Source organism: Pleurodeles waltl, chromosome 10, assembly GCF_031143425.1.
Source record: "Pleurodeles waltl isolate 20211129_DDA chromosome 10, aPleWal1.hap1.20221129, whole genome shotgun sequence".
Lineage (NCBI taxonomy): Eukaryota > Metazoa > Chordata > Amphibia > Caudata > Salamandridae > Pleurodeles > Pleurodeles waltl.
The window spans coordinates 733,184,153-733,208,726 of NC_090449.1; the positions used below are offsets into that span (position 1 = coordinate 733,184,153).

The 24,574-nt window shown below is 41.7% G+C and overlaps 1 protein-coding gene across 19 annotated transcripts in view; it reads right to left on the reverse strand.

Moving 5' to 3' along the window:
- SVIL (supervillin) overlaps window positions 1-24,574 on the reverse strand; it is a 601,346-nt gene that overhangs the window by 356,200 nt on the left and 220,572 nt on the right. For all 19 annotated transcript variants that reach the window (XM_069211285.1, XM_069211277.1, XM_069211284.1 and 16 more), the window contains 3 exons: window positions 22,127-22,184; window positions 13,310-13,461; window positions 404-1,085 (listed from right to left, as the gene is read on the reverse strand). In XM_069211285.1, the coding sequence (XP_069067386.1) occupies window positions 404-1,085; window positions 13,310-13,461; window positions 22,127-22,134 (842 nt within the window). In that variant the 5' untranslated portion in view covers window positions 22,135-22,184. The remainder of the gene's footprint in view (window positions 1-403; window positions 1,086-13,309; window positions 13,462-22,126; window positions 22,185-24,574) is intronic.

The following is a 24,574-nucleotide window of genomic DNA, read 5'->3' on the forward strand; positions in this document are numbered from 1 at the left end:
ACTAAGATCGAGAGGATAAAACTAAGACACCGCAAAGCACTTACAAAGATTTCCAGGTAAAACAAACTTTGCCTTCAGCATGAAATGACGTGAAGTAATGTTTTTTCTAGTAAGTGTTTGGCCTTACCTAAAGCCGTAGCTGACATTTTAAATACGAGGCACAGTCACTACATGATTTGAAGAAAGTACTTTAAACTTATTTATGCAAAGCTGCCAAACCACTCAAGACTATAATCCTGTGCTCAGCCAATCGTGCTCAGTCAAACCTATAATACTCACATTGAGACGATGGGCTCTGTAAGGTTTATTTAAAGGATTATGATGACCTTCTGCATGCAGGGAGAAAAAGCATTATGATATTTGGCAGTAAATCCCAGCCATAAAATAAAAAGGACATGCTTACCCTGGCCTGGTCTCACTGTGCAGGTTCTGTTCAAGGTGCGAGGTACCCGGTGTGGAGGGATGCTTCTGAGAGGTAAGCGAAGCCCTGCGAGGTTGCTTTGGGGATCTTGGCAACTCACCCAGCGAAGAGTCTCGCCCGACCATAGAGAAAGAAGTGGAAGTATCTGAGGAGGACACAAAGCTGTGGGCCTGTCCAACAGCACTTAACTCGTGCACTCTTTTACTGTTCTCCAAGTTCTGGAATACCTCTCTATTGGAGGTGGTGTAACCATCGTGAACGTCCCGCTCATTGCTATCCGTCAGGTGACCCTTTGGCTGCATGTGCTCAGTCCGCGAGGAGTACAATGAACTATGATCTCGGCTTTCCTCCTCATCCCTGTCAGACTTTATGCTTCCTTTCTCAGCGGTATCACTATCATGCCTTGCCCGGGCGTATTTGGGCATGTATTCCGAATCCAAATCAGAATGTTCAAATGCAATGCCATATTTTTCGGCAAGTTGGCGCCTCCTTTCCGCTTTGTACCTAGCAATCCTCTCCGCCTTCGAATCATAACCTTGGGTATCCATGCTTACCACACCATAGGAAGAGTCTGCGGGAGGTGCAGTAGTGTCTGAGCGGTACCTCGACCTTGCGGGGGTTTCTACTGATGAATCTGAATTATCCTCCTCTTCATTTGAATGCCCTGTAAGAAAATAAATCATAAAAACCTCAGAGAAAGATATTTTCCCCACACCCACATAACTATTATTAATCATATCGTTAGATAACTACATTACAAACCTCTAGAGAAGGACCAAGCTTCTGTGAAATTATACAGACCTGCAGCATCAATAACAGCAACTTCATGGTACATCTACAGTGTACACGAAAGCAGAGGCGAACGGGTCTGGCTCTGGGGACAGACCTTTCGGCTTTCTAAATAGTGTTTTAATTGCATTTTTATAGGGCTTACTGCCCATGACGAAATGCTTATTTTATCTGAAAAGGTTTTTTGCATGACGGCATGCACAGCCCAAAAACAAAACTACATGTGATATAATTTACCGGCCAGGGAAAATGCCTCTTTAGTTCTGGTTAAATTAGAGTTTTACAAAATCACAACAGGGAGTACGGGGTTCTTTTAATGTAACGAGGGATGGATCAGTGGTGTATCAATTATAACACCAGATCCCTCGTGACCCTCAATTAGAGGTGAGATATCAGTTGAATACGGTGCTGTGGAGGGTCTGAAGACACGGTGGGGAACAAAAGGGGAGGGGAATACAAGCGGCCCTGAGAGAGGACATTATAGGCGTACAGTGAGCGCCCACCTTTGATGCATGTCTGACAATAAGGAGTCACTCCCTCTCCAGGACATCAGAGACCAGTAGCCTCTAGGGACAGGGCCCCCTCCCAGGTAGTTCCCTGGCAAGGTAGGCCCCCCCTATATATTATGGTATCTTTATAATTTTCTCGCACTTATTCATACACTGAGCATGACTAGCAGGGATCCTTCGCCCTGATGAATGCCCCGAGACTTTCCAGAGCTCATTACTGAGGGCAGAAACAGGTCGGCTCCTTCCTCCTAGATAGGTGACCCTGTGAGTCCTTGTTCACACAGAGGTGTCCCAATCTCCACTTTTTAACCACATCAAACAGAACCTTTTATTAAATATTTACACAGGTATCTGTTTAGGTGTTTTTATTCCTTAGTTTAGCTGGATCCCTCTATTTCCAGAACCAGAATTAACTTACGCACTCCCTCCTGTTCCTTTAACAGTGAGGTTGAGTCTGCCCAGGTGGCACTGTCCTACCTGGGTGGGGCTAGGTGGTCATATGATGAGGCATGACACTAGTGTGTGAGACCACCTAGTCCGTAAAGGAAATTCCCCTCCCCTTTTGTTCCCCACCGTGTCTTCCAGACCCTCCACAGCACCGTATTCAACTGATATCTCACCTCTAATTGAGGGTCACGAGGGATCTGGTGTTATAATTGATACACCACTGATCCATCCCTCATTACATTAAAAGAACCCCGTACTCCCTGTTGTGATTTTGGGAGCGGAGTACGGTTGTGTTCATTTGCCTTTCCCCTCTCTCCCATATACTCTCTCATTGTGAATTAAATTAGAGTTTTCACTGAAAATGACCTTTTCTTAAAAAACAAAACAAAAAAATAGTCAGTTTGAGAAACCTTCATGAAACTTTGTTTTGTAAAAAGAATAGTACATGTAATTTGGGTTATTCGCTGCAAGTTTCCTGCACAGCCTAAAAATAGGAGGAGGTAAAAAGTAACATTTCCCACTGTATTCTTTGTTATTTGATAGCGAAAAAACAACGGAAGGTAATGACATCTAACATAGCATGCGAACAGACTTCACAGAAGGAAGTGTCTTTGCTTTGTTTCCTGTAAATCTGTAAAGTAGTTTGAGAAATTGGAGTTTAAAAAGCGTAACAACTGGTCATGAAGTAGTTAACCTTTAGAGATCTGTATGTACTGTTAATACAGATTCTTCACAAATTTGTGAATTCACTACACACACTCTTCCCCCCCCCCCCCAAACGCCCTCCTCCTCCCCAACCAACCAATGGATGAGTGAATCTACACTAGAGGTATGTATTGCATCACAAAACCACTGCATTCTGATCGGCTGACCACCACAAAACAATTTGTTGAGTCCATAGTTACCCAACATGGTGCACCAGGCACTGTTATTGAGAAAAAATTATAAAGGGCATCAGGGTGACTCTACCCAGACAGCAAGGCTCATATGGTTGGTCCCTCAAGGGAACTGCCCCAGCAATAAAATATTTTAGAAATCATTTGTAATGTGGGATCCGCGGAGTCTGTGCTAGATTCATGAATCAAGGATCCTTCCAGAGTCCACTGAGACAGACCCAAAGATTTACAAATAACAGTATAGGTAGGATCCCCAAATGCTGTAGGTGAAATAAAAATAGAAAACCCCGAACTACTGCTGACAAGTCTGTCGGTCACACAGTGAATTAGTGAATTGGGGGGTGGGGGAGTGGTGGGGGTTGGGGGGGGGAATGGCCTGGCACAGACCAGTCCCTACAAGTCAACATCCAGTGCACACAGCCAAAGGCCATGCGCCGTAGGAGTTATCCATCCACAACACAATGGTGCCAAGGAGACAAGCCCCTTACGCACAACCAGAGCAACGTACAACAGAGTTTGGCCTACTACTGTGAGGTGGGCCCAGTGTCTGGCTGGATACTCATTCCTGCAGCAAGCCCCTCGGTGCATGACCACAGTCTGTACACAGCATAGGTGCTTCACTGCAGGAAGGGAGGTAGGCCTGGATGGCATCTAGGCTCTGCGGCCAACTTCTGCAACAATTCTTCTGCACCAAACTTTCTGCATGCACCTAATCATGCGATGAATGGTCTTTGGCCCTGCGCACCCAATGCCCTTGTCCCTTTTATTTATCTTTGAAACATTTTAATGTATAGTGGTATTCCGGTTGTAGCTGCCTCCTAAACTTCCAGCCCATAGTCCTGTGGTTCCTCAGTGAAGTTTGCAGGGTATGATTGGAACATGGGGCTGAAGCTTGTATCTAGTGGTACCTCACTGGAGGACTGCACTGGGTCCACAAGAGCACACTGGCACCCAAGATGTATTTATTTTTTGAAACTGGGGGAGGGTGGGTCCCTCTTGGTACCTTGCTCCCCTAGTAGCCCCTTGCATATCTATTCCCTTTTTAAATAACTTTCAGGACACAGGCATGAGTTTCAGTTCACTGTGTCGCCCACTGCAGTACAGTCCCGGTCACAGCATTTGCAGACAGGACCAAAAGCTCTCTCAGTCAGTAGGGAGAGTTTTTATTTTTTTTCCCTTTAACAAATCAGGCGTCACTAACTTTTTTTTTTTAATAGGATCGACGCCTTCATGACTCCAGTGCACCTCCTTAAATGTGAATCTCAAAAACTACTGAACAGATTTACACAAAATAAAAAGAATGATAAGAGTAAAGTTCTAACTTTCTGCCAAATCTGTTGTCTTTTCATTAATTTTTTTCCTGTATCAGAGCACCAAGTCTGATATGGGAATTGATATAGAAAATTTAATGTTTTGCGCAGATTCGCCAGTCAAAGAAACAAAAATGCCGTTCCCATGGAAAGGCAAACCTATCAGCAACTGTGGAGCTGCAGTTGTCAGTGATAAATAAAAGACCATCCATTGCTGTAGCAGTCCCTGGCGCTGAAGCAAACTACTTTGTATGCAGTGAAAGGCAAAATTTAGTTGCTCAGTGAAGTTAGCCAATGGCTAAAGTGTGATGCACACTTCCCATTGCTGTAATAAGCACAAGGAAAATGTCAGTGACATTAACAGATGGATGGATGTAAAGGGCTGGCTAAAAGCGTCTATAAGAGCAAGTTGCTTACCACTGGTAATGCCTTATCTGGTGGAGACAATATCTAGTTGCAGATTCCTTTCCACCATGCATCAAACTGGATCCGAAAGATTTGTGAGCAGTACCTCTGCTACCTCTGTTTAGTGGCACTGATTAGCTCTGTGTCAGTCGTCTGTGTTGTTCACACCAGATATGATGCCTTGGTTCCGTCATAGGCACCACCACGAAACCGACATCTGTTTCCTTTCACGACTTCCACACTAGAAGCGCAGAGCCATACAGAAACTGATTGCTGATACGTCCAAACTAAGGCACCAAAAAGGGGAGTCCCTGACCCTAGAAATCGTTTCCCAGAGTGGGGTGGATGGATGGATGGATCAATAAGGAATCTGCAACTACATAGTGCCTCTACCAGATAAGTCCTTACCAATGGTAAGTAACGTCAGTTGATAGAGACTTCTAGTTGCAGATTCCTTATCTCTGAATAGATACCCAAGTAATACCATCCCTGGAGGTGGGTCTAAAAACCAAGTGCATACTAGAAAGTCCTGCAGGACATGTACAGGCTAAGCGCCCACCCCACCCCTACAGACCTGACTGTCCAGGCAGCAGTGTTAGGCGGCAATGTGGGCATCAATGCACACATTTACCAGACATGTCAAGGCCGAAACTCCATGTGCTAATGCAGTGGTCGCAGCTTTAGCTTGGGTAGAATGAGCACGCAAACCCTCAGGAGGTTACTTTTTGGCCAGTGTGTACCAGATCTTAATGCAGAGTACGATCCACTCAGAGTTGGTCCGCTGCTGCACTGCCAGAAGTTTCTTCACACCCACATATCCTACAAAGAGTTGGACATTCACCCAGAACTCTTTTGTACGATCAATGTAGAATGCCAACGCTCTTTTTGGGTCCAGGCGGTGGAGTCTCTCCACTTCCTTAGAAGGGTGTGGGGGTGCATAAAAAGTGGGCAAGATGATGGATTGACCTACATGTAAGGGTGTAACCACTTTGGGCAGAAAGGAGGCCCTAGTGCAAAGCACCAGTTTGTCAGGATAGATGGAACGGTAGGGAGACAGATGACAATGCCTGGAGCTCACCCTTTCTGCATGCAGCTGTAATGGCCACAAGGTAAACAGTTTTCAAAAGGAGAAGCTGGAGAGGACAACTGGGGGAGGCTCAAAAGGAGTGCACATCACAAATGTCAAAACCAAATTCAGATCCCATTGGGGCATATTGAATGGGGATGGAGAAGACCTTTGAGGAACCTTTGTACAATAGGGGACTTAAACAAAGAAGGTTGATCAGGCAACCTAAAAAAAATAGAAATAGCAGGCAAATGGCCCAGAGCAGAGCCCGGTGGGCCACAGAAAGGATAAACAGAACCTCAGAGAGGGGAAGAAAGGGGGTCAGACTGGTCCTTAAACGAAGTAAAAAATGTCTTCCGATGATATGAATATACCATTTTGGTGCCACTTTGGCTGCCAAGATTACATTACAGACTTCGGGCAGATGGTCAAAAGCTGTCAAATGTCACTGCTCAATCTCCATGCAAGAAGGCGGCGAGAGAACTGATTCAGGTTCAGAACCATTCCCTGCTGCTGCGACAGAAGATCCTCCCAAAGGGGTATTCTGATCAGAGACAAGGACATGCTCAGCAGCTCAGGATATCAGACTCTCCATGCTCAGTCTGCAATCCACAAGGATTACCTGGGCCCGGACGTTCTTTATCTTAGAGATCTGAGCAGAGGTGGCATGGGAGGAAAGGCATACAGGAGGCCTGAGTTCCACTCCAGACTAAAAGTATCTCCAAGCGATTGCCCCTCCAGAAACACCAACACACAAAACTGCTGACATCATGTGTTTTCTATGCAGAGGCAAGCAGATCTAACCAAGGCTCTCCCCACTGCTGAAAGATCTTGCACCATCTCCGGAAGGAGACGCCATTAGTGATCCACTAGGCATTTTCAGCTGAGTTTATCCACTCTGGTGTTCAGAGATCCCGCCAAATATTGAACCACTAGGGATAGGCCCTGCTGTTCCAGCCACATCCAGAGACAGCCTCTTGACAAAGGAACACTGAAAAGGTTTGTAGGGCGCACATAACATACTTTTAGAATAATCATCACATTTATTACCAAATCACAAGGTTTCCCAACATAAATATCAGAAGAAAATTAATTTGCATTCATATGAAAACAGTCCGAAGTATATCAGACACCAATTCTTTATGCACAGAATATAAATGGTCGTTCAGTTTCATACACAAAATCTAAAAGGACATTCCTAAGTGCATCGGTAGACTCCACAAAGATTCCTAGGAACATCAATGGACTCCAGATGCTATATTACAATAAGAAAACCACAACTTCAGCCAACACATGTTTCGCAGCAATACTTGCAAATCCTTCAGGGCTGCAAATGTGAGGCAATGTGCAAAGCGTACATCCCTAGCTTCCTTTGGGACCTGTAGCAGCACTTGTGCAATCATGTACCACGGCCTGGGAGAATAATGTCCCAAAAGGCATGCAGTGTTTACGGACCGCAATGCAAGGCTGGTTTGTAAATTTACATGCAGCTAAAGCATAACAGTGTAGTCACTTTTACACCTCTTAGCCTAATAACACTGTAGCCTTTCTGAACATTCAGAAGGAAATTGACTTTATGTTGTGCCATTTCAGGACTAATCCATCTCATTCTTTATGGGGTCTAAAGCAATAGCTGTGCATACTTGAGGACTTTAGTTCTTTTTTCTCCCATTATTGAACGAAATAATTTATTAACAATGTTAAAAAATGTAGTTGCTTTTTTGTCTTAAACTTTTCCTAATAAAAAAAAAAAAGTATTTTACACTGAATTTTCTTCTTGCATAAGAGAAAATTGATGCCTTTTTTTTTTTTAAAGAACCTTTGTAACAATTGGACATTCCAAAATAAGAATACTGCGATATAATCAAAACACACCAGTTTTAACTTTCGTTACGAGGTAAGCATTATTAGCCATCTAAGCGGTCTCAAAACGAAACCCAAGCTTGGAACTGAATATCTCTCTATATATAATAATAATAATAATAATAATAATAATAATAATAATAGGTTACTGAACATTAAGATATTCAATGGACAAATCAAAACGCCAATTGTATTTTTGGACATACTGGACTTCTGATCATCAGATACACTGGAAAACACAACTGAAATATTCTAATGGGTGAGCAATGCCCCCATGACTAAACAATCGAGACATACGGTCGTAAAAATACACAGAACTAGGTGGTTTTCTTGTTTTTTTAATTTTAGTATCTGTAGCAGTTGAAGTCTCATAAGAAAATGGCATACCGTCTGAATATTGACCTATAAATATTTATTATGTCTTAGGGTTTGTCTTTGGGTGAAGTCATAATGTGAAAGTACAATGAAATAATTCAAGTGGAATTTATTGTTAAAGTAAAACGGTCCTGCCTTTGTATGAAACAGAGGCTTTGTGAATGGAGGGCTGAAGGTTGCTAAAGCTGAAGCTAACTGTGGAAGAGACTATTTAGTTTCTCTGTTCATATCAGGTTCCAACAATGCCATTTATGTCTCAAGTTATTTGAAACCGATATTGAAAAAGATTGAAAAAAGTTGAGATCAAGACTCACAATAAAAGAAAATATGAACTCATAAGCACATTATTGATTACTTAGAGTGCCCAAAAAAAGCTATTCCTATTTTCTAAATAGCGTTTCAAGGGAACATGAACAAAGGAATTGTCATTTGTTGGTCATAATATGTTCACAATGTAATGCAGTGAACGTCAACTTAGCGGATTCTTTTGGATGCCCTCTTTTGGATGACCCATTTTTGGCCAAAAAGCCGGCATCTCAGATGGTAGGCCATCATAAAGATTTTAGTAGTAAATATCTAGGTACAATCTCTAGTACGATCCGCTAGGGTGCCAAAGGGACACCTAGGAATATTTTACATATGGTAACATAAGTACCACCTTTAGTCCTGTGTGCATAGGTTGCATCACAGTCTAGTGTTACTGGTGCAGTAACAAATACCGAAAATGTTAAAGTGGTAGTGTGCATCATTTTAACATAGTGCAAATGTGTACTCAGTAGAAACAGTAAGGCCCTTCTCCCTCTGAAAACAATGCTTGATATTTTGTGTACAGCTTCATTGCGCACCTCCGCCATTTCTAAGCACAATAAACAGGAAGTGAAACTATGATCCAATTCTAAGCCAGTCATCCTACTTACCTTAGAAGGATAGAAGGCTTGGCTGCCTTTTCCAAGGTTTGAACATGTGACCTACAGACCACATAAGATGTCAGTCGTGAACTTTAACTTGCTGTGCCATTTTGCCATCTGTTGTGCTTTACAGGTATATTTTGTTTTAGCCTTAGCTTACAGTGTGGGCCGAAAGCTTACTAAAATGGTCAGTACAGGTCATCTCATGATATACTTTCAGCCACGCCTGGATTTTTAGCAAAGAGTACTATGCATACTAATAGTTTTAGTTCCAAACAAAGTCATGCATTTTCAGAAGTAAATGGCATTGTGCCACCTGACAGCTATGCACAGCCTTAATGTTTTGATCACTGTCCCTTCGACATATCAGTCCATCCTTGGAGAAATGTGACATATCAGGGCAGAAGTGTGCAAGCCCACTTACCATTTTACAGGTCTGAGGGGAAGACAAGTATAAACGCTTGGAAAATTATTCTTTAATTTGAACCTCTATGAGAGACTGGCTTAGCACTAATGTTGTGCTTTGCTAGCGGACTCAACATTGCAAACTTAAACAAATAAATAATAAACAGGGACAGCTTCAAGAGGGATAGGAACATTTCCAGTAGTGGAATGCTGTTGTACAGCCCATCAGAGCCTCTACTTCCGGCAAGTCTTCTGATCCACAGAGACCCTTGCATCATCTCAGGCCACACAACGCCCCCAAAACTGCCCCCTTCATCTCACATGACAGACGTCCAGACTCTGGCTCGTCCCTGACCTGTCCCAACTTGCTTTCAGTTCAGGTGACTCCGGTGGATAACCTTGAAATCCGCAAATTCAGGTCCGACTTCTAAAAACAACCCTTCATGAACGCTGATGCAATGTTTAAGTACTAGAAAGAACGTGGTTAAGGAGGATTAACCCTTCACTACCTGGCAGTGTATACCCACCTCAGGGACACGTGATGTTTCAAGAACATTGCTATGGGCCTTTTATTTTTGTACCAACCAAACAGTTTTACAAGATAAAGATCAATTTCTAAATTTCTAATAGCAAATTTCTAAATTGACCGGTTGCATTTTGTATGTGCTCACTGCAGCGCAATCCACTATCACCATTGCGCAGTGTAAGTAAAGAGTTGAGAACACTCCTCACAATTCTCAAGCATCTCATTAAAAAATTGCTGTTCTCTTGGGCGGCAGCCTGCCGCGATGCTGCCTAAACACAAAGTGACCCCCCCACTTCCTAGCGTGTACCCTGGAGTCACAAACATGCAGAACTAGCAATGACCCCTAGTGCCAGAGAAGCCTGTATCCTCCATAGTCTCTGGCTTTCAAGCTGCTGCAAGGAATTAATGCAGACAATTCAGTGGCAAGTTGACAGCCTGCGAATATTCTGAGGAGAGTTGCGTTCCCCCCTTAAGATTAATTTCACGCACTCAGTTTCCAGAATGCAGGTATATATAATGTGTTGGTTTTTAAAAGTTTGAGGTCAGCATGGATGTTGAAACATACAAAATCCACTTTAGAGATCACTATTTTTTTCATCTTTGGTGACATACAGAGATTCCCCTAACTGGTTGACCAAGGAATATTTGACTTATTTTCCATTAAATTTTCCTAGCAATGGTATTTGTAATTTTTTTCTAACGATAGAACACTAGGGAAGAGGAATGCAAGCACGATCCCCTGGTCTGTTTCCTTGATGTAAAGATGAGAAAAATATACAGATCAATGTGCACAAAGATTGTGGCATCCATCTTTACACAGTCAATTTCTCCCTATAACGATCTAAGAAATTAAAACCTGTATTCCCTTTCTTTGGAGAGCCTCTTTACCTCATTGAAAGTTCCAAAGCTGTGTAATTTCGAAGTATCCACACTAAGGACCTAGGTAAAGGTGGCAGATGTCTTGGGTCCATAGCAGTCGTCTTAACGTTATGCTGAAAATGTAGTTGATGCTAATGCAAGCAGTTTCCAGAAAGTGGAGGTTTGCTAATCCTGTATTAAACGGAAAACATTAGCAAGGCTTTTGAGCCCAGATAAATATTTTTCTGTCTTCTAAGTGAAGTGATACAGACATGCATAGGTGATCAAGGAGTTCGAGCAGCTCCTGCACATAAATCAGCCCTCCTCCAGGAAATCGATCTCTGTATACCTACCATAAAAGCCTTTAGTTTTGTTCATAAAACTAACACCGAACTGTAAGCAAAGGATATCTTGCAAGAGAGATGCTAGAAGCTAATGGGTGTTTGGCCCAAGACCGACAGGCCGGATCCAGCCACCGCAGACAGCACTTCTTTGGAAAACCACAAGAAATAGGTCCTCAAAGACGACTTGTGCTGAGCCTACCAGAAGCCAAAAGGTAAAATAAGCAGTAGAGCATCATTTCAACAGCTTCAGCTATGAGCGCAAGTAAGTAGTCTTTCCTTTCAAATGACAAGAAACAGTTGATGCCTGCCAGACTACTCTATGTAAAGCTGATTCAGACAACAAAGACTGTACCCCCCCCCCCAAAAAAAGAAAAATCCAGCATGCATGTTCAGAATCAAGACATCTGATGATCATGTTAAGTTTACTTCCTGGGTGGAATCTTTATGTATTTATATTCATCCACTGTTCGACATTTCAGTTTTAAAAATGCAGCTTTAACAGGTTGAGGTAACCACTTTAACCTGCTGCAGGCCTGAACCTACAGAGAACTCCCAGAGGCTGGCGGAGCCACTGAAGTCTCAAGCTAGATGCCTAGCTGAGTTCAGACCAAGGACTCTTTGAAACCTCGAGCCAATAAATAAATCAAAGTGGAGTCTACATGTGGCTTCTGCTTACCACCCATATAACCTTATTTGCCAAGAATTAAAGGCAAAGCATTAACTTCGATGAAAAGCAAGAGAGCATGCAATACCATCTAATGACTGAATTGCACAATGAGAAAGCAGAAAACCTGTGATCAATCCCAGCTTCCTGCTGGACCAAAATGTGTGATCAATGACAGATATTTAATTTCACTGTGCCTTCTTTGCCTTCATGGTCACGAGACCACCCCAAAATATTTAAGTTCAAGATGTCTCCTTTACAAAAACCTCTTGTGTTTGACTTAATATACAAGAATGTTTGTCCAAGTGAAATAAGGGTGCACATTACTGATGCCTCTTAGTTTAATAAGGCAATTTTCACAGGGAGGTAGGGTGAGGGGAGTTGAATGTTTTGAAGTTCATGTTGAAAAAAATATATAATTAAACAAATGCCTCTCAAAGCACATAAGATCTGCTGTAATAAGGTAGGGGTCTTTAAACTATGGTCCGTGGGCCACATTAAGACCTCTACAAGATTTAATCCAGGCCTATGTGTTTAGCTACAATTAAGTATTTGATTATTTTGTCAGAGCATTTGCTTATGTTTGACATTTTTGCTCATTTTGTATAATTTCTCAGTTTAAGCACAACATTGTTTCTTTGTAATCGCCACAATTCTCTTGTTCGGAATCATATCATGCTAATTACAAAAAAGATCCAGGTCAACCTTTTTGATTCATTTAAATTGTATTAATTCACTTATGAAACTGATTTTTTCAGCCCGTAAATATTTGTAAAATATAGGATGTGACCATCCTATTGAAAAATGTAGAGACCACTTTACTAAGGTGAATGGTGCCTGCTGTAAAAAAAAAAAAAAAAAAAAAAAAAAAAAAAAAAAAAAGATTTGAAGAGTTTATAGTATTTTTACTTTTGTAGCTCGATTTACATGCCAAACATTTCCATATGCCAAACATTTTCATGGCTCAGATCGTGAACAAGCTGTTACAACCAAGCAAAACCCATGGCTCGCCTCAGCTCTCTAAGTTAATTTTTGGTTCGCCCATCTCTACAATCCAATACTGCCAACGTCAGTGATTTAAAGCGTTTGACCAAACACTGATAGTTAAAAGTGGCAAATGTTATTCTGCCATTTCATACGGATATCTTAAAACAGATATGCAACCAAATGCACTTTTGATTTTTACATCCTGGCTGAAATAGCTTGAAAATGTCTGTACTGCCTTCTTACATTTTGGCATTTTTTCATCTCCGCTAGTGCTTACTGACGATAAAGTTCCAGTCCGTTCAAAGTGCACAAACTTACCGCTTTCACAGAATTCCACATTGTTTAACTTACAAACTTAAAGAGCAAGCGTTGCTTACCCACTCGAGAAAACGTCCCTCGAAGCAGCAACCTAAGCTGCAAATATAGGACCATAGTAGCCTTTAACCACTGTGTGGCAGTCTGGCCAAAGAGAAACCGTGAAATGCAGTATTAATAATGATATCAAACATGTACTATTACGTACACCAGTGGCTTACCTAAGTGAGAAACGTGTGTATCAGAAGCGCGCGGATACCGTGGGGTGTCTTCCTCCAGTAAACGGTGGGTGACTAGGCCAGGATAGCTAGGTAAAAGGGCCGGCTGAGCCTCATTTTCAATGCCTTCTAAACGCCTGGCTATCCTCTCTTTCCTGGATTGAAATGAAGCATAAATATATATTAGAACAGGCCAAAGAGCTACTGTTGCATGCATGCAGGTAGGTCTACCTCCTCTTTCACATAAGGCACTTAGGGCCAGATGTACGAAGCATTTTTCTAGTCGCAAAGGGGCCGATTAATAGAATCGGCCCCTTTGCGACTTGAAAAATGCATTTTGGGATGTACAAAGCCCAAACTGTGATTCCGTAACTTGTTACCAAATTGCAGTTTGGGTTTTGAGATTCGGTATTAGGAAGGGGCGTGTCAAGGGCGTCCCTTACTAATACCGAATCCAAATAGTATGTATGATTGTTTTGTGACTGCAAATGCAGTCGCAAAACAATTCCAGTTAGCACCAGTTTAAAATTGGTGCTAACCCATTCGCAAACGGGAAGGGGCGCCCATGGGACTACTTCCCCTTTGTGAATGGCAGCGAAAATATTTTTTCAGCGCAGGCAGTGGTCCCACCGACCACTGCCTGCTCTGAAAAAATGAAGACATTACATTTTTGTTTTTGAAATGCATCTCGTTTTCCTTTAAGGAAAACAGGCTGCATACATTTTTTTTTTTTTTTTTAAATGCTTAATTTAAAAGCAGCCAGTCATGGTCCATCCCTGTGAGGCAGCCATTCCCAATGGGGTCGCAAATTGCAACCTACCTCATGAGATACGTAATTTGCGACCCCATTGGGAATCGCAAACAGTGTAAAGTAACACTGTTGTACATCCACTTTTGCAACTCGCAGTTTGCAAGTCGCAAAACCGGATCTTTGTACACGTGGCCCTTAATGCCACACATCACTCACTGTTATCATCCCTACAGGGATTCTGAAATCGCCACATTTCTCAAAAAAAAAAAAATACAAAAAAAAAAATTAAATAGCTAGGCAGGGGAATATTGACAGAACGGCTGGGAGACTCCGGAAGCTTTGAGCCATCTGAACTTTACTGTCATTCATGCACTCTCGAGTAGAAGGAAAATACCTGTGAAACAAGCACTCTGCCTACCTCGGTAAAACAGAGCCACTATGCCCAGTTTGATTTATACCGACCTGTTCTGATTTTTCCTCCCTCCACTGGTCTAGCCTATCTGAGCCCACAAGAGGCGCCCCCACAAGGTGCACCTCCACCCACAGAAAAACTATTCACTTGGAGAATTCTAATAAGCCCTCTGTTAATGATGGAGGCTGCTGCTTCGCATCTCAAATGAGCACATCATAAAATTAAAACATATGATATCTAATCACATTTAAGCTGAATTACAAGGCTATTTCACAAAGTGGTCTAACAATTGTTAGGTTTATCGGAATTTCAGCAACTCCGAAAAACATAAGAACAGAAAAATATACTTACCTTTAACCATAGTTCTCCAGTGCTGGCATTTCAGCATTGCATGCTTTTTATATTCCCCTGAAGCAGGGAGGGGATTCCCACCACAGAGACATGCCTACACACCAACATTAAATATGATGAAATAGCTCAATCTGCAGTCCATCTATGTCATTACTAAGGCTGCTTCTTTCAGTGACCGTATAAGCCTCTTGCTCCTTCCTAGCAGGCCAGGTCAGATCCTAGTAGCACAGAGTAAAACTGTATTAAGAATTAACCTCAAAGTTGGCGTGTGGGTCACATATGACTGTGAAAGCCAGCAATTTTTAAGAACTGCGTCTAGAATCTGGATTCTTTCTCCACATCAGATGACTCACAAAAAATAAAGCTGTGAATACTTGGGTTGGTGGGGACAAGAGGCTTCAATGACAGTTTCCAGCGCAGGCAATATCACTTGTGTCTGGACTATGGAGTTTCTTGGTAGTAGCTCTTTGCATCTTGCCCGTCACTGCTTTTCTAATCTACTGGAATGGTGCGGGCACTTTGAAGGTTGTAGCTCCAGTCATGCCTTTTGATGAACTGTAACTCTTTGAAGTAAAGGCCATTTTGCTATACACCAACAGTCCAGTGCTGGAGACAACCAATTTAGTATCTTCTTGATTCTGATAAATAGGATACAGCCATAGATTACAAATTAGTCAGTTACCTTAATCTTGGATTGTGTCTATACTATATCTCGCAGATCTTTTAAGTGTGCAGTTACCTCTTTTGCGCTCACTGACTTTGCAGGGAAGCCGAGCAAGTCAGTCTTGGTTAATATCAATAGCTGTGGCTACGGTGGACACAAATCCTGGGCATTTTTTTTAAGCACCACTTTATCCAAATTAAAATCAGTTTAGTGCATATGAAAGATTGTATTTGGGAAGCCACTTTGAAAGAGAAACCGCTTTGCAAGCCCCCAGGTCAAACATTACTGTTGCGAAACCATATTCATTTCCCAGGAATGTGCAGGTTGGCATAAACAGATAAATTTGGTTTAGTCCGTTTAGGAAGTGTTCCAAGAAATGCTAAAAAGATTCTGTACTTTCTAATTTCCGTTTACAGTTGCTATGGCGACGTGCCTGGATGGCAATGGAAGGCCTGAATATGTTGCCTGCGGCAATACCAGCGAAATATGATGGGGGGAGAATACTCATTGCGAAGCATAAACATATTAGATACCTTTTCAAATTTGTTGCGTCAGTCTTACCAACCACACCCCCCTGCAGTAACTCACTGTAGACTGAAATAGCAGCACTTTTTTGAGATTGAGATGGCCATGTTCTAGGGCCATCAGAGTTGAAGGACATGTTGGAAGAATCAACCACTGTCCATAAACAACTTGCTGTGAGCCCAGAAAGACATAGGGCTATAGGCATGGCGTGCTTGGAAGTTGTGGATAACACAGTTAAGCACCACTGGTATTCAGGCAATCACGTTGAAAGTGGTCCACTTCAGTAATACAATAAACCGAGCAATCTGAGAATGGGAGGAAAAGCCTTGAGGACTGTTGGATCAGGGAATCTAATCTACTTCCGAGTTCCCAATTGGTAGTAGCTATTTGAGAATTGAATCGGTTGCGTTCTGTCAGAAATAAGCTTGCAGGATCTCACCAAAACTGGATAATGTATACCAGCTGAGCCCCGTCCAGCTGACATTTGTACTGATTACGGTTATGCAAGTCTTCCACTAGGTTGATCAGATGAGGAGTTGTGGAGCCAAACTTTTGATGTCGCATACAGCCCATTTCCATGGTCTGAATATCATTAGAAATATTGGAAATCACAAGCAGTTCTGCTTCCTTACAGAACACATTAGATTTTAAGGTGCGCACCTCAACTGCAAAAGCCAGTGGCTAGTTTGATAGCCTCTCGCAGCATCAAGAATGACGTTGCCACAAATGGTTAACACAAAATCACAAACAAAGCATCTGTTTTGAATGGGAGGTCTTGTGTGCTGCCCTTTCACACCGAAAGCATTCTCCCACAGTTTGTCAGGCTCAACTCGAAGTACTTACAGCTTTGGCAGACAGAGTATGAAAGGGATGCAGGAGGACGTTAGACAAAGAATTACTTTTTACTCAAGGCACACCTTTGACCATTAAACGGTATGCAATGAAGATCCACTGCATTTTGCTAGCATGATTGACATTACTGTTTTGAAGGTTGCCGCTACAAAATTACGTATCGTCCGAGGCTCAAGACCAGAAGAAAGCAAACACGTTCTGGGCAGCACCCCAACAGTTCCCTGGATCAGTCAATCATCTCTGCAGGTGGAGAAACACTATTGGGACCATCCAGAGACATTCTGTGCTTGGAACGCGAGTAGAGTTTGAAACCTCCAGGCTCATGGTGATGGGAACATGAACATGCATTTGCAATACATTGGTCTCACACATTTGCTTGAGTAAGAGCTACTGGCGTTGTAAAATCTTAACTGGACTTCCCTTGCCGCATAAATCTATGCCTTAACCTCATCCCTCTCCCACACTAACAGGGAAATGAGGGGGGTGATGTGTGTGTGCTTTTTTTTTTTTGAGGGGGTGAGGGGTGGGTGGACAAGTGTATAGAAATAATTTTGTTTACTGCAACAGCGACTCCAGCTGGCCAGTGCCCTGTGCACTTCCCCACACTGCTTGTGCGGTCTTGTAATAGGTTCTACGGCACGAGAGATCACACGTCATGACAATCCATGGTGAACTGGTTCTGCGTGCACTCTTTCAGAGATATCTTTGTGCCCTAATTATGAGTTATCGGACGGTCCTGCGGGTGGGAATGGGGTGGAGGCCAGGAGCCTCTATATAAAGATGGCTCTGATGAGTAAGAGGCACTCCTTTGTAATGGGGTCAGTATGATCCTGTGTGAGATGTCTCAGATGCGGCTTCACACCGACTATAAGGGATGACATGCTGACATACTACAAAAGATGCCACCTCAGACCAATGAGATAGCAGGCTAACAGTTCCACAAGTGTGACAACATTACATGCTTTTTTCTGTGCAATGTCACAGTTGAAGGGGTACGTTTTTGTTACAAACGTCAGGAGATGGAGATTTTTATTTTATTTTTTATTCGAACAGGTTAGACGTTAATGGGCCAACATTTTTGCACATGAACAAAAGGCTTTTTTGTGCCAGTGTTGAAAATGAAAAGCAAATCAGTTGACAAAAGGGATCAGATTCAGGGCACAATGGCCGCAATGAGCATGAGCGTGAATGAGAGGCAGAAGGAAAACAAGCTTTCTGTTTGCATGGCACTGGAAGTTAGAACAAAATAGTACCTAAATCACGCTGGGAGCAGCGGACGGGAACTTAAGTTGAAATCAACAAGTGCTTGATCCCGGTGCTACACACAGAGGAACAGAAATGATGCCAGACATGCCTTGACGAATTATGAGACTGTAAAGAGTGCCACCCAAACCAACAAATGATGAGCAATAGGCGGGCTCCAACACAACAGCATCACTCATATGAGAAGCAAGCGCATGCACTTTCAGGCTCAACCCTAAACAGGACATCTTTCAAGTTTGCCCAGCGAAGAGCCAAGTGCTTGTATAACCTTCTGACATCTAGGATTAAAATCCATTCTAAACGTTCGCTACACCACAAAGTAGACTTAATAAAGGGACATAGTTTTGTTTTTGTTTGTCTTTAACCTTTGGTACTGCCTCAAAAAGCAGTCTGTCAAGATGCTTTTGAAACGCCTTTATCAGACAGGCCCAGCTTACATAGCTCTTTCCGGTTGGCACAAGGGAGGGTTTTTTTGTTGCAAGTGTGGTCTACCCCTTTAATAGTAGCAAAATTATATTAAATTTTAACCCTTGTTTGATCTTGATCCACAAAAGAACTAAAATTCTATTTGCACTGTCAGTTTTCATTCCTTGGAAGACTTATGTTTCTGTGATGTGTGGTGAAGGATTGCACAGGTCATTAGAAAGTTCTGGATCTCAGCTGTTCTTGCCTTTAAGACTGCTGCATTTTTTAGCTACTCCAAACCCGTTACAGAAACGTGCGTAATCTTATCAGTTTTATTTGGAATCACAAATCACTGCTCCCACAGTTATGAAGTTTGAAGGTGTTTGCAGCATTTGCATGGAGAGGCTCCCTGGAAGCAGTAAATATGTAGGAGTTATGAGAACGTAATTTCCGCAACCAGTTAGAAATTCTACAGACATAGCTGATCTTATCATACGCAGAACAGATGTGACCTTTCCATGCACATAACACTTTCTCATAGTTGCCAACAACCCACAGGCAAAACTTCTTTGTGAATCTGGCACATTAAAAAAAGATGCTTAAACTATGAAATTTTAATTGTCCCTGAAAAGGAACCGGATACCATGAAAAAGTAGCCTGAAGCAGTTTAGCTAGTGGCTCAAAACAGAGTGCACAAGCAAACAGTTAAATATAATGTGGCTGGGCCTCTCCCAAAGTGCACAGTTATGTGCATATGGCAAGCAGCAAAAAAGGTGAATGAGTGGAGGAATTCCACTATATAATCCCCTACTAATGTTTTAGAATATACTAGCAGGAATGTGGAATTCCTATCACCTGAGACATATGGTTTGGGGTCAAGGGCAACACATTTGCAAGTTTATTTTGTCCTTGGGACAATTAGGCCCAACCCACTGCAGCACAAACTCTTTGGCTGACAGTTTACAGAGAAGGGAACTGTCTGCAGTTGAGGTAATGTGTGTCCATATGTTAATGCTGTTCTTGTATTTATGGTACATTATTGAAAAGTCTTCATTATTAGGGGGCGCGCTGTAAATAAAGATTTTAAGGTCACAGTGCACTACTGAAAGTTTCCAGTAAATAAATTTTTTTTTAAAAAAGTACATAGGTTTGAAAAGTTTAATATGAGGATAAGTATAATGCTCCCAGACTGCTCTGAATAGATGCAATGTTTGCAGAAGCCTGTAAGCAAGAGTGATTATTCTTTGTTTTCAAAATAAAAATGTTCAGAAAAAAATGCAAGTAGGAAAGAAAAAAAAAAAGTTTCGCTAATATGGAATTTTAGGTGCTATTTCTTTGAAGCGTCATTTAGTAAAATGTGTTGATACGTGCTAGTATTTCCAAAAATATTCCTAATGGAAAGTAAGTCTAACCATTTTCAACAAGATTATGGGAAGCATAAAAATAAACAAGCACTGGAAAAGCCAGCCAGTCCAACACGAGTCTTGGTTTCGTCAATGCGGGTCTTGTTTTGACATGGCTTTTGTAACACTTTATTGTTGTGGGAGCTGCCAAGCCTTCACAATTTTAACAAACGCTGGCAAAAAGAAAAGTTTTTGGTCTCAAAAAGCACTCATTGCCACCAGTGGTGTAACAAAGGCCCTGCAGCTCCCCCTCAGCACAGCACCTGCCCTGAATGAGTCTGGAGGGGGTGCCCTTCCATGTTCTATGCAGGGGGCCTCCTTCAGTTTTGTTACACCACTGACTGCCACAGTAGTTCCTGGCATTGAACAAAACTACTTTGTGTGCCGATATACTCCTTGTGGAAGAGCAGAATGTTATCACTCACAGTAAAGCCAGCCGAGAAAGATAGGGAAATGGAAGTCTAGTAAAACAAAACATCTTTGTTAACACCAGACCTAATTAGGGACCCAATTCTTTAAGTCACACAAGTGCACCCATGGTCTATGTCTTTGAATTAGTAGCTTTCATGAATTCACAAGAACTTACAGAAGTAGACCAGGAAATCGTACTCCTAGAAAATATTTGTGAACAGTATTTTAGCAGGAGCAAATATGCATATGTAGACTTGCTAATGTGAAAATCTATTGAGCATTTACAAGTTCACTTTCCCTCAACCACTTATTTTTTTCCCCAACCCTGGAAGAACTTCTACTTCAGTCATTGTCAGGAGTTAATTTCCAACCTTTCTCATTATGGGAAAAGATTAGAGAAGAGCTGGTGAAAATCCTTAAAACGTTCAAGTTAGTAGGTTTGCATATTCAAAGGCATACCAGCCCTGGAACTATTGCTTACTGCTTCCTCCAGCCCTAGTATGTAGCTCTGTAGAAAGGTGACAAAATAAGGAAATTGTTATAGTAGGGATTAATATTGCAAGTATTAAAGTCCTACTATAGTAGTAGCCCTGGAGTAATCAGAGCTCTTACATAATGAGATTGCTGCCATAATGTGTCGCTGTACTACATGGCATAAAAAGGACAAGGTGATTTTTTACAAGACAAATAGATTTAAGAAGCTACCTGTCCCATGGACAAGTATATATGTTATTAAATTCCACACCCCTGTATTAGATCCCATTAGTGAGAATTTTGAAGCAGAATTCACTGCATAATGTTCACCCTTCTTGATCAAGAAGCTCTTTAGAGCATCTTTAACTCATGCAGATTTGAAACATGCTGTGATGCAGGCAGCTGTGGGCCTTAAAACAATCCTTTAGGAATACAGGATTTAAAATACTCCTGCTCTGAAAAACTGATCAATAGGCAGAAAGGCTAACTATTCACAACCACCTTTATATCACCTTATTTAAGAAGGCATGGACACACAGGGGCCACTTGTGCTAAGACTTGCCTTCAAGCTACAAATGAATCCAATGGCATGGTTACTAGCAGACCTAGGACACAAACAGAAAAGAAAAAAAAAATGGTCTTCACAGGCATGCTGCGGCGAAATTCGGCATCAGGGGGCCAAAGACGAGCACCCAAGATCATTCGAGCTTTATGTACATAATGTGGAAGAAAACAAAGGCAATTGTACACTAAATAGCCGTGGTTGAAAAATCAGATTGCTTCCTCCAACAACAACAAAAATAATTCATACCGCAAGAAGGTAACCGGAGGGAACAATAAAGACACTAATGCTGCCTTTAAAATATACATACCTACAGGAAGGACCTAGGCAGGGTAATGTATACATTCAAGAACATATCAATTTGGGTAATGAAGTTTCCGGGAGTAGCAGCTTAGCCAATGGAATGTATTTTTCGAAAACCACTAATATTCTTTCAACAGGATCGTAGATTAGATTCAGCTTTACTTAGTAGCAAGCCCTTAACTTTTTTTTTGCGGGAGTACAGCTCACAAAATCCCAAACTTGTCCCATAAAACTGTAGGAAGTCATCTTAAAAACATGTGGAGCATCATGTAAATCTCAAATAGCTTTCCCAAAACATAATGCACTATTTAATAGCTTTGGGAAACTATAACGTTTTAATAAGGATTAATTGTCAAAATGCTACAGGTACTTGCAGCGACGTTGTTCATTGAAACTTAATAAAATGTCACAAATAAAAAGTAATATGTTAAAATGAAGATTCACCTTTTCATTTCCAAACTGGCTTTCTTGTTCGGTTCAAAAAGTTTCCGAAGTTCTGAAACTTAAGCAAAAATTAACATTGAAAAGCCATTAGATTTGTGACATTATAGAAACGTTGGTGCTCACGAAATAGTAAAAACAAACTGGCCTACACACTTCTTACAGAAACTGCATACCCGCTTACACTCTATCATTGTGAAAAAAGAAAAAAAATCACCAATCTTGCATACTTGTGGTAGAAATGTCTGCTGATCTAGTACAAAGCAGGAGGTTTCAAAACGACTGCTTGTCTTCTGCAATGTCATTCTTTCCTCAGCAGGACAGCAACAAGTAGCTGTGCAAGAGCATGAAATGTGGCAAACGAGTGGACAAGCGATCAGAAGGGTGGTTAAAGCTGCAACAAAAATTAAGACTGAAGCACATGGTCACATCGGACTTCTTCACAGTCAAGTATTCGATGAGTGACGACAATACCACTGGGTACCCCGACAGTTACGATGGACAGATGGAAGTGTTAAGATCTTGGCAGGCAGGGACCACCAACAGAGTGAAACCGGAGTTCCGGGATTGTAGAGTAAATGAAAGAACAAACTTTGCGGTCGTGTTCACATTAAAAGCGGTACAATAACAACAAATAATAATAAAAACAAAAAAAACCTTAGGTAGTCTCCTTTGAAGGCCTGTGTGTCAGAGGGAACACTTCCACGTCTTGTGCCCTAAAGATGTTGAGGTTTAACAAATTGTTTGCGGCAGAGGCGGGTGGATAGTGAAAATGCTTAATGTGGTAGCTATCATAAGGGTGGCTTATAGAGCACGTAAGACTAGGGCAGAATCTGGGAAGGAAATTTAAGAACTCAGTCCACAAGCCAATGAACAGCCAATCTATTTTTCCTTCTGAAACCAGGATAGAGGCTTAGTGCAGGAATCATATTTGACACCAACTGGAAAAAATACTAGCTAGACAGCAGGAGACAGACTCTAAAGCTGAGTATGTTATATATCATTGCACATGGCATTGCATTAATCTAAATGGGAGGTTACTACAGCTATAACCAAGGTGACTTTATCATAGGGCTGCTTGGTAGGGAGGATTTCCCACAAAGTTGAGCTTGGGATGCACATTCTTGTAACAGCATTCTACTTGAAGTTACAGCAGTGGCAAATACAACACCATGCGGCATAGTATTTGCTCTTGAGTTCATGGTGGAATGGAGTCTGGTTAGATGACTAGGTGCACAGGTCTACTAGGCTTTGTGCACATAAGGCCAAGTCAGCGTATACTTCAGACAATTTTCTACGGTCATCTCCTAGCCTATAATCTAGTTTATGTTGCATTTGCTTGCTGTGTTCCTAGACAATTATATTGAAGCCTTCTAGATGTCTGGCCAGGTGGATCATATAAGCATCATGCAACATTAGTGCAAAAGATTACCGTCTCCTAGGGCTCCATAGGTAATAAGGTGGTTCTGGACAATTTGGCTCTTACTGACTGTGTATATGTTACCCAAAAAGGATTGGAACCAAGAAAGTCAAGTTCTTCCTATTGCAACTGCCAATGCCAGGCAATCAGGCAGAACATGTGGATGGTGTAAAATACTACAGTGAGACCCAGAAGACAGATACGGGAACATTAATGGTGTGGAGTGTAACTCCTCCCATAGACTGAGTATTTTAGGATTCTATCACAAAACTGTTTGAAATTTCAAATTCCAAAATAACTATTCATTATGTTAAGAGGGAGTGCAGGGAAGAGCCACTAAGAGCCTTTGGTGCAAAAAACCTTACGCATTTGTAAAGTAAATTGATCCGGGGTTTGTAGTCAGCTTTCTGGTTTTGCCATTTTTTTTTTAAATAAAACAAAGAAATTCAGATCTGCCAGGTCCTCACCATTTTTTTTTTTTAAAGTAATAAAATAAAAAATAAAACCCACATTGCTAAAGGGGGTGGTCACTGGCACTGAAAGGAACCACTCTGGGTACAGATGTATTCCTCGTCAAAGGGGAGAATGCTTGACTGAGTGAAATTAGCAAAAGGACAAAGTTAATTGACACCCTGCCCCATCCTGAACGGGGTAGTAGGCAGAGGAAAAATTTGAATGATTCATGAGACTAATTGGTGAAGGGGGTGACAGAAATTCCCAATAAGTATAATGCATTATATATATTTTTTATGTATATACACACTTACTAAAATCAAAAGGTCTTGGCCAACACCAGATTTAAAAAGAGCAGTGGTCAAGGCAGTGCTCATTTAGTGCTGAAGCAGTTATATCATTCTTCTCCCCAACTAGAAGACAAGTCTTTTCCATCCATTCATTCATTCAGATCCTGAGCACCATGCATAATCTCGTGCACACCCAAAAGAAAGGGACAGGAAGATCGGCAATCTGGTGTTTTTTGTATTTTTGACAAGAGTGAAACTGCTCACATTTAAAAAAAAATATTAAAAAAT